The 13,505-nt window shown below is 33.4% G+C and overlaps 1 protein-coding gene across 1 annotated transcript; it reads left to right on the forward strand.

Moving 5' to 3' along the window:
- The first annotated feature begins 2,647 nt into the window (after window positions 1-2,647).
- Window positions 2,648-8,150, forward strand: LOC123540492 (uncharacterized). Its single transcript, XM_045325576.2, has 3 exons — window positions 2,648-3,548; window positions 4,527-4,741; window positions 5,839-8,150. The coding sequence occupies exons 1-3, from the start codon at window positions 2,747-2,749 to the stop codon at window positions 6,811-6,813; spliced, it is 1,992 nt and encodes a 663-aa protein (XP_045181511.2). The 5' UTR covers window positions 2,648-2,746; the 3' UTR covers window positions 6,814-8,150.
- Window positions 8,151-13,505: the final 5,355 nt, after the last annotated feature.

The raw sequence follows: 13,505 nt of genomic DNA on the forward strand, positions 1-13,505 counted from the left end.
AAACGCATTAAAACGTTTCATGACTACCTTTCGACATTTTAAAGATGTACACTGTATATATATTAGCTATAATATTTGGTTACCAGTCAAGCACTGTTTTGCTTCATACATATCATCTCAAACTGAATATTTCTCAACATTATTATCATTTACCAATTCTTGAACTTATCCTGCTTGTTATTAAAATCTGCCATAGGGCCATTTTGTTGAATCCTATTTTCGTTAGTTGATTTCTTATATACTTGCCATTTGCTTGGACATTGATTAATAAAGAAGAAATCACTACTGAGTTCTTTGTTCTGAGTACTTCTCTTAATGGCTACGACTTTATATTACGTTCATGTGTAATAATAAAAGAAGTGTTTGATAGACCATGTAATTTTTTGAGTTTTAACTGAAGGTTTAATGCTTTATTCGACTTACTTTAAATGTATTTCTTCAACTTCGCATCGAACAATTTAACATATAAGTGTATAATAATAAGATTCAACGCATATCGGCAGTGAACTAATGAAAAATGAATTTTGAAGAAGCACACATTATTCATATCCGTTACTTAATAAAATTCCGATCTTATCTTATCAACCAAAAATGGCATGGAAAAAACTATAAGTAAATTTTATATTAAATGAATTAGATAGATAGATAAATTTTCTCATTACTGGCTTTAATGTCAAACTGACACATTTGTATGGCATATGGCAATTCTTCAGCTTTTTATGTGATGAAGTAAAACTCTGGATAGAACCGAAAACCTTCCATAAGCCAGCTCGATGGCGTCCTAATAGCACATGGAAATTACTACGACCTATGCGATGCTCGAACCAACATCGATAAGAGTCAATTGATTTCAACTACCATAACCATTTGGTAAAGGACACCACCTCTAATGACAAATGTTATTAATCTATTTATAAAGAAATCTATAAATAAATCTATGGGGATACTATAATAATAACCGATATTCATTTTACTTTATATCTAATGCACTGACATTATACTCGATTAAGGTGTTTATTCTTTAAGTAATTTTGATTAGAATTATATAGAGGATATTTGTTTGTTTCAGTGTAAGATCGAAATATATTTCACCGAGTGAACACTATAATGCAATATTTTCACGAGTGGCGCAGCCACGAGTGAAAATGTAAATTATGGTGTTCACGAGTGAAATATATTTCGATCTTACACTGAAACAAACAAATTTTCTATTTATTTTATGTATTTTTTAATGAATTTAACCAAATTATATCCAGTTTGTCCGCGCAACGTCACGTGCATCGCATCATGACGTCATAATGTCGTGACGTCAGAATGTCTTTGTAAAAAAACTGTAAATAGTTCTATTACGTTTCCTGATTACTGTTACACTTTGTTATGATAGAATGTATATATTTATGATACTGGCAGTATTGTTATACATCTATATCTTAACTGAAGTATATTTTGCATGGAATTTTCTATTATTTATAATTCATATTCTTTCGCATTCAAGTGTAGTTCCGTACCAGTGAAAAAAAAATCTATTTCACTGGTAAATATCAGTATTTCACTGAAGAGCATAAAATAAAAAGTCATCTCGGTTTCGTTTTCAAACCTTAAAGCATAATAAAAAACATCATTTTATCCTCCACTGTTTGTCAGTCGAGTGAATCAGATTTTCAGTTTTTCACGTCAAATAATAAACGAGAAAATAAATTGAGAATGTTTGATGAGAAAACGTTTTATTTACCTAAACTTATCTTTTTGAAATAATGACATTGGTAGCATGGGAATTTTAGACAGGATTGTATACCTTAAACCTTTTAAATCTCAAAAAGTAAATAACACTTTGAAATTCGTGACATGTGTCATTTATTTCGATTATCCATTAAATATTTACTCTGATAAAGATTTAATCAATAAGAGGAGCATATAAAATGTTCTGGTTACAAGACCATTAATCTTGCTAATGATTTTATTAGTTAAATCGTCAAGAAATAATTGGGTGGTGTTAGACGATTATGACGATTATGACAAAAACATGCTTATGAGAGGGAAAAAAATCAATACAGAATATTACTTTATAGAAGTTGGGATATTTTTTAGAAACGTTGTTGTTTATGAGCTTGTAATCGACTCAACATGTAACATGTAACTTATATTTTCATGTTATGGATGAGGAGCTGTAAAGATTGCCCTTAATTATAAACTATGTTGAAACGACATTTTTTCACCTCATCTAATTTACGTTGCAATATGGTTTGAAGTTATTTGTTTTGTTCTACATTGTAATGGTTGTAATTGTAATTTACTAAACTTCTGCAATATATTAGCATTTAATATGGCTATATACTATACATGTCTTACCCTCCATTGTTTTGCTACGCCGATTTACTATTCCAGTTGAACGGTTTCTCATTACAATAAATTAAAGGACTTAAAATAAAACAAACTGATAAAAGCTAATTGTTTACCATGGCCATATTGGTGTTAAATTATAGCATATATAACATTCTCATAATAACTGCTACTATGTATAAACCATGCACTGACATCAAAATGTTATCAACACATTAAACACTTTAAACATCCCTTTTTTGTGGCATAAGATTTTAACATTTATTCTTGTAATACATGTATGCTTCTTAAACGTATGTAATATTAGTCTTGAACAGTTTCTACATTAGTACTTATGTCAGTAATCATAGAAACGGAATTCATTATTAACTAAGAACAATTAAATTGTACTGATTTTATACTAAAAATGATTGGTGTAAGGTCATTTTTAGGTCCCCCGGAGTGTTTTGCTCCTTATTGTTACTTAAGTAAATATATTTTTGATATAAATCAGCGCTATGCCGAACTTGCGAAAATCCTTGGATTCTCAGACAGTTTAGAAACACCAAAATTTGGTTGGCTGAATATACATATATGTGAGCAACAAAAGTGTATGAAAAGCCTAGATATAACAGACGTCATTTCAAGAAAAGGTTACAAGTCTATAGATGTTAAAGGACAGATCAATCACAAGAATTTAGGTACATTTCTAGAGAGAAATGAAACATTAAAATCAACAAATGTGTCTCTGGTATTGATAAATAATAGCTTGGAGTTGTTGAGTGAAGTAAATGCACTTAAGAGTACGGAAAAGGACATACTGTTTATAATAATATTAGACAAAACTAATGAAAAACAATCAATTTCAAAGTGTCAAACAGAGGAAAGATCAAGTGGTAATGTATTAATTACATCAAGGGAGAATGTGAATGACGATATAGGTGATATGTTAGAACGCATCGTACTTAAGACAATGAAAACAAAATGTGAAAATGTTTACAAATGGCTGAATGAAATGAAGTCTTCGGTTGTGAATAAATTGACCACAGACGGAAGCAGGAAACGAAAGTCATTTGATGAAGCCCGCTGTAAAATTAAAATGATGTGCACTCATAGATTGACTAGCCACGATAAAGAAAACGACAGTATGTGTCAACATTTCTACACACCAACAGGAATCGACGACCACGTTTCTTCTAATGACAGGAATATCAATGATAAAAACAAAGGTACGTATAAGCAATGTCAATAGTCTCGCGTTGAAAAAAAGTAAATTGTACCTTGTAAAGATATAAAAGTATTTTTTATGGCTTTTACATTTGTACACAATGTAAGTATAACTGCTATCGTGTAATATTTGGTAATACGTAGTGTAAGGGACATTTTCTCTTATTTCTGCCACAATTAAGTTTGTAAGATCACGTGATTCAGAGAAAATGTCTTGGCGAGGATGATAATACTTCTACAAGATAACTGTATAACGAAACATTTATTTCATATACTAAGCCCCGTAAGTACTTCCATTTATTATCTCCGTAGCTGGTATAATATAATCAGAAAATCACCCTCCTTTATTCTTAAAATATTATATCCTAGCGTTTATATAAAGTATATTTCAACTATTACAGGAACAAATAATTTCATAAATGCACAATTTGAAAACATTATTTGATAATAATTGCAAAAATGTGGAAAATTTCATAGAAAACTTTATTTGTTGTTGTTATTTTTTATTTTTTTTATTTTTTTTGTATGTGTTTTTTTTTTTTGAAAAGGCAATCTTATGATTTTGAATTTAGACATCAGTTGTAAAATACTTAAATTTATACTTAAATTTAAACATTTTACCGCCTGAATAAGAGGCGGAAGACTTTAAAGGTAAAATATGTATTACGACTTTCGGAAAATTACATATTCTCCATATGCGATTTCGGCTTATACGAAAAGTCATGTAAGATAACAACTACTTTAAATTACGTCCGAAAAAAAACCGAGAATACGCTATCGCATTGAAATTCCCAATTATGATTACGGATCTATTTACGTCATGTAAAACATTCACTTTGCTCGCAAATCGACAACATATACTCGTATCAATTTGTACAATGTTATTGTATTTCTGAAATATAACTCAATAAATGTTATCAATTTAGGGGAGTCTGATCTAAAATGGTAACCTATCAATCTGAACATTTTCTTTGATGTAGTTTGTCCACAGACAGGCGTTGAGGAAAATAGCATAGCAAAACGCACAGACAGTCGCAGCTCATCGACGTCTACTTCTTACAGACAAGAATGTATTGACCGCGATACCATTGAAAGCTTACTGGGGGAAATGGTTGCCCTCTTTAGTAATAGTAAAGTTCCGCACTATGAACGACCCAACCTCCCGCAGTATGAGGAGAAGGAAATCATCGAGGAGGTAATTATACTTTTATTTAACTTATATCCTGATGGCGGCAAGTGGTTTTACCTTTGCGACCAGTGCAGAAGAAGATTCACTGTGGGAAAATGCAGATTGTAACGTCATCAAAAACCAAGCGCAAATGAGTTATCCACGCAAAAGTTAACGCCACTGCAGGTAAGAAAAGTCTTGTAACTTATTTATAATCGGAATAAAGAACACTGTAACCGCCTAGGAGTATTCTATTCTGTGGTATTATTTCATGTTGAACGTATAACTTGATTTATTTTTCCGAAAACGCAGGGGCATGAGCGTATTTTGCCGTTCTTTCGTGAAATGAAAACGTAAAACTTTTTACTGTACAGGCCAGATTTTAAAACGATAATTGGCTTAATTTAAAATGTCGTTGTTCTCAATCAAAATCGTACGTTCGAATGTTTTGGTTTCAATAATGTTTTCTGTTTTGAATGAAATATTTTCTTTAAACCTTAAAACGCAGTCGAAAGCTGCAGTATTAAAAAAGTAACAAGATATTTCTTACTTGAAGCGCCCTTAATTTCTGTGTGGACAACTCAGTAGCGCTGGTTTTTGATGTCGTTGCAATCTGCGTTTCCCCACAGAGAAGTTAGCCTGCACGTATATGCAGGCTGATCATGGTCTACACTGTTCTCTATTCAGTCTGTAATTTTTAAATGAACACGCCCTTGAATAAGAAGTGGTGCTGCCAAAATTGAATGATGGACAATTTGAAATTTAGCTGGGTCAAGGTTATTATTTGAAATGAAAAATAATGGAAAATGATTCAAAACAACATATTTCTCTAAGCTTTTCATAAAAATACATATGTGTGAACAATAATACTAAGACAAATAGCTTGTATCAGCAGAATTTCCTAATTGGGTCTCATGTTTGGGTGAATTAACTCTATAATTATAGCTTGGTATAAGTAATATGCACATCTACTATAATACTTATATATAAACTATTGGGCTATTATAGGATAAGGTTTTGAAATGTCCGAACAGGTCAGATATACATGTACGTATGGTTAAAAGTATCTGTTTGAAAACTGTATTTCTTTGTTGTCGCATAATTCCTAGTTTTCATTTTCACAGCTCAGAACAGAATTACTTGATATTTCTCCATCTATAAGGGGAGTCGGCTTTCGTTTTACCTGCTTCGTCGTATACGTTGAAAGAACGGGGACAAAACGCCTTCTACGAAAAATACGATCTGTATTAAGGAAGTACCAGATAGATGACTATGAAATACAAACCGTTTCGGAACAAAGAGATTATTGCCGAGTTGGTGCCAAAATACGTGCAGCTAGAAGATGCAAAGATCAGAGCAAACCAGTGGAAGGTACTCTTGGATGCTTTGCGAAGAATACGGATGGAAAAGATACTAATATGTATGCTTTAATTTCGAAACATGTTGCACAATTTTGTGATTCATTTAAAATTTCCTCTACCTCTGCTTCCGACATATTATGTAAAGTGATAGAGCGAAGTGTGACACAAACGGGTTTGGACATTGCAGCTCTCTGGCTTGATCTTAATGACAAAAGTATTAAAATCTGCGCTAGATATAAAACTGAAATGATTGACGATGAATCGGCATCGGGAAGTGCGGAAGGCAATGACGGTTCTGACCTATTACAAGGCAAACTCCATCACTACTCTGATCAACTCAAATGTGGTCAAAGTGATATAGTATGTAATGGGCAGAAAGTGTATATTTGGGGAGCTGTATCAAAACCCGGAAAAGGCGTGATAACGATGCGTGCTTTTAAAAGTGGAGAAATGAAAGCATTGATTCAGGTCGAAGATAGAGTGCCTAGTATGGTAGGAGAGGTTCCAGAACGGTTTTGTTGTTCTGGAGATAGCGGTGCAATTGTGTGTGCGGAGGACAGGCGTGGTAAATGTGTCCATATTCTGGCTATGGTTATGGGAATTGCAAACGAAAAGGAAATTAAGGAAAATCCAAAATTAAGAGGGAGATATTTAACGGTTCCATTGTCGAGCGGACTTGAAGAGCTTCAAGACCGAACGGGACATATTTTTCAGATTTGTGAATGTATAGACAGCTAGTTATTTATTTCTGCTGCTCTCCGAAGACAATTTGTTTGAAGTCAAATGACTTTAGAATAAAATTCATGTTGGGTAAATGTCATATATTTGATAGGAGCACGTTAGTATTGGTATTGAATTGTCGGTAAAACGCAGTTCTTATGCAAAACAATTAATAATTATTGTAAGGTTAATATAATCTTGTTTTTTATTCAGTGTGGTGCACCTATAAAAATACTCATACATGATATATACATGTTTTTAAGAGGTCGTAGTTTTTGAAGCCAGATTAAATTACATTTAAATATTAAATACTTTACTGTGTATATAACAGCAAAATTTTACACTTCAGTATATTGTTATCCCTGCTTAATCCCTCTCTCTCCCAAAAAGCACAGACAATAACGTACAGGTAAATGTAAATGATACCAACTCGCATGTCTTGACAATGAAAGTAAATACCTTCGTGTATGTTTGTTTCTGTTTGTTGCTTCTATGTTATTTTTACTGTAGTCTGTGATCGTGTCATTATTTCATATGCGCAGCATCTGTTACATGTGTATATTTTACATATTAATATTCTTTATGGACTGTATGGAGTGCTGTCTTCCCAGCAGCATTTTTTGAATCCTGTTTGTTTCCCTGACAAAACTAATCATTTTATAATCTTATGATTTATGTACTATATACTTATGATACTTTCTATATAAGTATTTACAACCACTTCCCACTACCGAAATTCACAAAGGGTAATTAACCGTTTAGATTAGCGTTACTTACAGGTTGATCCCATGTATCAAAGGCCTTGAAAGAGTAATTTGTAAGATGTCATGATGCAGTGGGTAAAATGTGTGAAAAATTCAACTTTCTATCGTAAGTTCTTGTTGAGATATCCAAAACCCTCTTATGGTGAGATATTCAAAACCCTCTTAAGGTTCTAGTAAGCTGTTTTTTTTTGTTTGTTTATTTTTTTAATTTTTTTTTTGGATTTAACGTCGCACCGACACATGATAGGTCATGGCGTCTTATGGTTCTAGTAAGCTGTGGAACTATGTATAGTTATCAGTAAGTATATAAGGTATTCGCCAGGCGTGGATGATTTGTATTAATTCTGTCCTCAACGTATACAACATGGTAGGATTTGTGCGCAATTTATTGGTTTAAGCCCTACAATGGTGTTTATGCCTCTAAGCGTTGAAAGCCAGTGCCTCATTGTGTTTTCTAGTGTCCGTGTTGTCTATTAGTTTCACTTTATGTATTTTTGTATGTTTTACACATACATACGCTGTTTCGGGAGCCTGCGTTCTAGGGACGTGGCTGTTGCTGTTAGATACATGTCCTCCATTCTCGTCATTTGGTGAATAAACATAGTAGAAAAATATGTGTTTATTGATTATAGCTGTATTTCTATGTTACAAACGAATACTTATTTGGTATGCAGATAAAGCAATCTTACCCTTGATCCGCCAATTTCCATCAAAGGGTTTCTTCCTTATGCTCTTACATATAAAATTTTAAACAATTTTAAAAAGATAATTTTACTCTAAATCTGGAGTCTAGTCCCTTTCAGCCAAACGCTTGCTAATATCTCGTCTGGTTGGTTCAAATAAAAATAGATTGATGAAAACGAAAATAGCAATATTAGAATTTCGATTATACAAGAAGTTCTAACATCTAGAAGGTCGATCACTTTAGTCATTTGGTCAATTATTGTATGTGTAATCGAGGTTGCTACTTTAATGCATACATTGTCAAAACACTAAATACATCATAATAAGCTTCCAAGAAAAGTTGTCCAATACATTTTAGTTAGCTAATAAATCAGTATTGATTGATTTATTTATTTCAGTATATTAAATACATGGGATGGTACAACACACATCAAGAATTTCAAATATCACATATACAATGACTAGGAATTAAAACATATTGAAAGACTATTAAGAATCATCACTAACATAAATTATTAGTAACTGCAAAAAATGTACCAGGAGATGTATTCATATACCCATGTTGACACAAAAAGGGGAACGTGAAACCCCTCATTTCCATTGTGATCCTGGATGAACGATGACATGTCCTAGTTTGACTGTTTAAAACTTACAATTTTAGATTCACAAGTGCATTTGAACTTGCTCGTACAATGATGAAGTCACAACGTCTCTGTTATTTGTACAAAGTACATTGTATTTACGTACAAAGAAACGGGCTGTGTCCTCCGCGGAAAGTCACTATGGTATCATTATATTCAGATTTCATTTACAAATGTAATACGTAATGTAAACAAGTTTCAGAGCCATTGCCACTAAGGTTGGCGACTTAAAAAATACGGGTAGCCCTATAAAGGAGTCTATTGCTTTCCACAAGCTAATTTCACGTAGTACATTTTCTTTAACTGGATTCATTATCTTTTTTTTTAAGTTGCACATGTACATTCTTGGAAAATATAGCCCTGTTATATCCCAAAATGGTGGCAACAGATTCTGGTAGTCACTGCCGAAATTCGGCCGAGTTTTGGTAGCGAGAAAATGCATTGCAAGGGTACATATGATGTGTTAAGGATCATGGAATAGAGCGTATTTTGATAGCTTTTTCTACATCAGGGGTTATGCTCATTTTAACATAATGCACAAAAGAGAGAGGAGTGAATGTCTCCTATAAAAATAGTGGGGAAGGGGGTTCGGAGTTCCCCTTCCGAGATATAGCTTTCGTTTAAAAACAACCAAAATATAGATTCCTGAACGTGTGAAAGGGGCCACAAAGGACGCTTCCTATGCAATTATATTGTATTGTTTAGTTGTTTAAATGTGCTAGTGTTGTCGGAAGGATAGTCCACCGAAATGTTTTAAAGCATGAAAATGTTGAATTCTGTAAAACGAAGTATAAATATAAGGATAGCACGTGGGTCCTCTATCTAGATATTTTTTAAAACATCCCACATAAACATAAATAGTAAATTCTGTGCGTGTTTTGGGGGTCTAAGAAAAATATTTCTAGCAAAATAGATGTTTTTCTCTTTAAAGGTGAGGGGTTTCGAGACCATGTCTATCTTGCATATACTTTTAAAGGTATTATACAGCCCGTCTTATGTGACCTTTTGTCGTGAATCTCCTGAAATTTAATCTCAAACAGTCTATACTTACTTATGGGCGTTTGTGAAATCTGTCACTGGGTTATGCGAAGGACGTATCAAATAATTGTGGTGAACAGCTGTGCCAATTTCCTACAATATCTCTCGATGTATGTCCAAGTTAGAGTTGCATTGACCTCTCTCACGTGTGTGCCAATGGTCTTGCTTGACTGAATCTATGGCCGTTTTATTTTCAAAGTCAAAAGGTCAAGGTCGGATGAGCGACTAATTTCCATCATGAATCTCTTTGAAATTATATTGTTTATTCCTCACAAAATATTCTTTTTGTAAATCATGAGGTTATTATTGATACCGTTTTGCGTTGGATGTGTGCATATCAAACGCATATTGGTACAACATTTTTGTAAACTACCAAAGTGCGTAGAGTGTAATGTATTTTGGTAGTGACTTCCAAAACACGGCCGAATTTTGGTAGTGAGTACCAAAATACGTTGCTACCATTTTGAGGTGCGACATAGCCCGCTTAGGTTAATAGTGAGTTCAGATATATTGATCATGGGCTTCGAGTCTGATGCCCTGTTAAGGCATATGTTCTCACTGAATATTTGAAAGTGTGTTTGAAATCATTTAACTTCCGTATATGACGTAATGATTCATGTGGAGAAGTTGACAGTTACTTGTGGAGAACAAGGTAGTACTGGTGCTTAATCCAGATCGAAGAACTGTTTAAAACGGCACTAAATAAAATATAATCAAAATAGATATAAGAAAATATAAAGCAAGATGTATTATACACATTTTGCATAAATATAAAAATGTTATAACTGATTTGTATCTCTTAAATGTAAATGTAGCGTAAATGAAAGAAAATATATAAACACTGAGAAATACTGGGCACTTGAAAACCGCTGTTACAAGCCTGGTAAACAACAGAGCTACCTCTTTCAGAAGTACACGGTAAATTGCTCTGTCGCAATATCCGAGCTAGTACATGTCGCCATAAAAGAATGTAAACAAAATTTAAGGCGAGTGTCATCATACATTTTTTTTTGTATTTTTTACAAGCATTTTATTGAATATCAAAATTCGGGGAATGGTAGGCGATGTAGATTTGATTTAACGTTACAGAGAACTAAAAGTTCGCTAATTTATTTTTAATTAATGGTCGTGGCGTTGTTTACCAATAAACTGATTTAGCGGTAAACTGTGTTTTTTTGTTTGTTTTTTTTCTCTCCATTTTTTTTTTAAGATTTAGACACGATTTTCGATCAGGTGGATGTATTTTGGTCGGTTTTAGGACCTAGTAAATGTCTTTTCTCGCATTTTAGCACTGCAATTGTCAGAATGTTATTGAAATTAGCATGTTTCTGAATGAACATGACAAACAACCGATTAAATTGATTTTGAATCGAAATTCCACGAATAAGGTAAAACATATTGAAATACTGCTTGCACAGGGCTAAATTTTGGAATGGGGGTGACCTGTAACAAATGGTCATTTCTCTAGATTTTCTCAATATTTTGCAACGAAACTTAGCAGGATCATTGTGAAATAGGTGTACCTTCAGAACGAATGCAAATTCGTGAAAAAATCACACAAACAAAAATTCTCTCGTAGACTGATCATTACCAAATAAAATGTAAGCCCCCACAGGTCTATCACAAGTAGTCCAAATATAAATAGTGTTTATCTTTTTTCCTTTCCTGTCGCCTTCTCATCAGCAACATGTTTACTGTTTCCCTACCGCGTTTCAGTATGAATCACTTTGCATTCTGTCTGTTCCTATCGCATGTTAGGTAAAAATGGCGACGTAAGAATTTAATATCTCGAAAAGAGAAATTGTAAGAAGCGAAAAGTAGTAAATTCAGCGGGTTGATTTTAACGAACTGTAGTTTTCTTATATAAAAATTAACTCCCCCTTTTCTTTTTGTTTTTTCTAAGTAGCGAAAATAGTTCTTTATGGGAATATAAGTCTCTGAAAATCTGATATGCTAGAAAATGTCGAAAAACAGTCATGAAGTAAGTGGATTTTATATGAAAAAAGGCCGGATTTAGTGGTGTTCAGCCTTCAACAGCTGTGTAGTGTGTACCCGGTAAAAGAATCAAGAGTACCTGACACAGCGGAGATAGTTATTTATAGTTTGATTTCGAGGTCAGCGATGTTTTTGTACTATAAAAATTATTTAGGTAATTAGTTATTCTATGGAACAGAAGTAGGGCAAAAACTGCATTGTGCTTTCCTACATCCAATCTTGCAATTTACATGCATGCATTTGTGATTCTCTTGTTCACATGCTTCCTTCTGACATCCGACTTTGCATTGTTACATGGCCATTTGTCCATCTTATGTTTGCGTGTTTCTTTCTGACATTCATACATGCTTAATTCTGAGAAAAGATCTGTGCTTGCTTCATTTTTCTAAGATATTCGTATTGCTTTCGGACATGCTGTAATCTGACATACTACAATCATCATTCATCTTATTAACTAGTGGTTACTTGCATCATGCCTTGCTGGGAGCGTCAATGGTGTATACTTATTGATGAAAAGAGCACAAGACTTGAAGTGGTTCTTTAAATATTTGAATGCAAGGAGCTTTGATGCTTACATACAAATTTAACTGCGGGTTATGAGAGCATCTATTGATTTATTCTCAAATTCTTGTTTAAGTGGAGATAACCCCTTGTACGGAAACACACGAAATGTACCGAGAGTGTTAAGGCTACACGTGCGGTAACCGGACAAGCAACAAATATTCTTATCTGAATCCAATGGAAATAAGCGTGTTCTTTTTTTGTTTCTTTTTGTTGTTGTTATTGTTGTTCTTTTTCTTCTTCGAAACACTATCTTTGATATTGTGTTGGCAGCAGATAATTATAGTGCGCTTGAAAAAGTCTACACATTAATATCATGTCAACATGAACTCAGAAATTTACACATATGTACCCTGCAAAGATCGGACAAGCGTGTATACATATTTTTGATAGCCGTAAATTGAGATATAGTAGCGCTATATCCGCATCATTAGTAAATATAATTGTTGAGGTGCTTTAGCGGTTACACTTTAAAGCAAAAATCCAGGAACCGCCCCTGTTCACGACACTATAAAGACTGTGACTCAATGCAGACTTGGAGCGCCGGTATAAATTACAGACTCCGGTATATACAGGATTAACTAAATTTGAACGAAAAATATCTTAAATGTATATATTTTGTAACCATGGTGATACTAACCCTAACCTTTAGTCAGTATATTATGCATACTATACACTAAATGCGTGCGGACATGCAAAAATATGCATATTTTTGCCGTGCGCTACAATTGATAATCATTTCCGGGCATGCGCAGAAGACCGCTCCAACTCTGCAATGAGCAACATCACACTAGAAAAAAGGAGGAAATAAAGATTAAACACTAGTTTGTTTATCAAAATTTCGGTGAAATATAATGACCTGGACATATTTTGGCAAAGCATTTGTTGTAAAATTGTTTAATTTTGTGCGTGAAAAAAAGTCATGGTTTTACTCAAAACAACCATTTTGTTTGGAAATTTTCTGGTCAAGATTAGAGAATAGGAACTTGTTTGTTGTGATTTAATTTCGTTGATTGATGCAACCATT

Source organism: Mercenaria mercenaria, chromosome 16 (genome assembly GCF_021730395.1).
Source record: "Mercenaria mercenaria strain notata chromosome 16, MADL_Memer_1, whole genome shotgun sequence".
NCBI lineage: Eukaryota > Metazoa > Mollusca > Bivalvia > Venerida > Veneridae > Mercenaria > Mercenaria mercenaria.

Coding starts and splice junctions, on each gene's coding strand:
- LOC123540492 (XM_045325576.2), top strand. CDS start 2,747: ATGATTGGTGTAAGGTCATTTTTAGGTCCCCCGGAGTGTTTTGCTCCT. Junction 3,549..4,526: donor TATCAATGATAAAAACAAAG/GTACGTATAAGC, acceptor TCTTTGATGTAG/TTTGTCCACAGACAGGCGTT. Junction 4,742..5,838: donor AGAAGGAAATCATCGAGGAG/GTAATTATACTT, acceptor TCATTTTCACAG/CTCAGAACAGAATTACTTGA.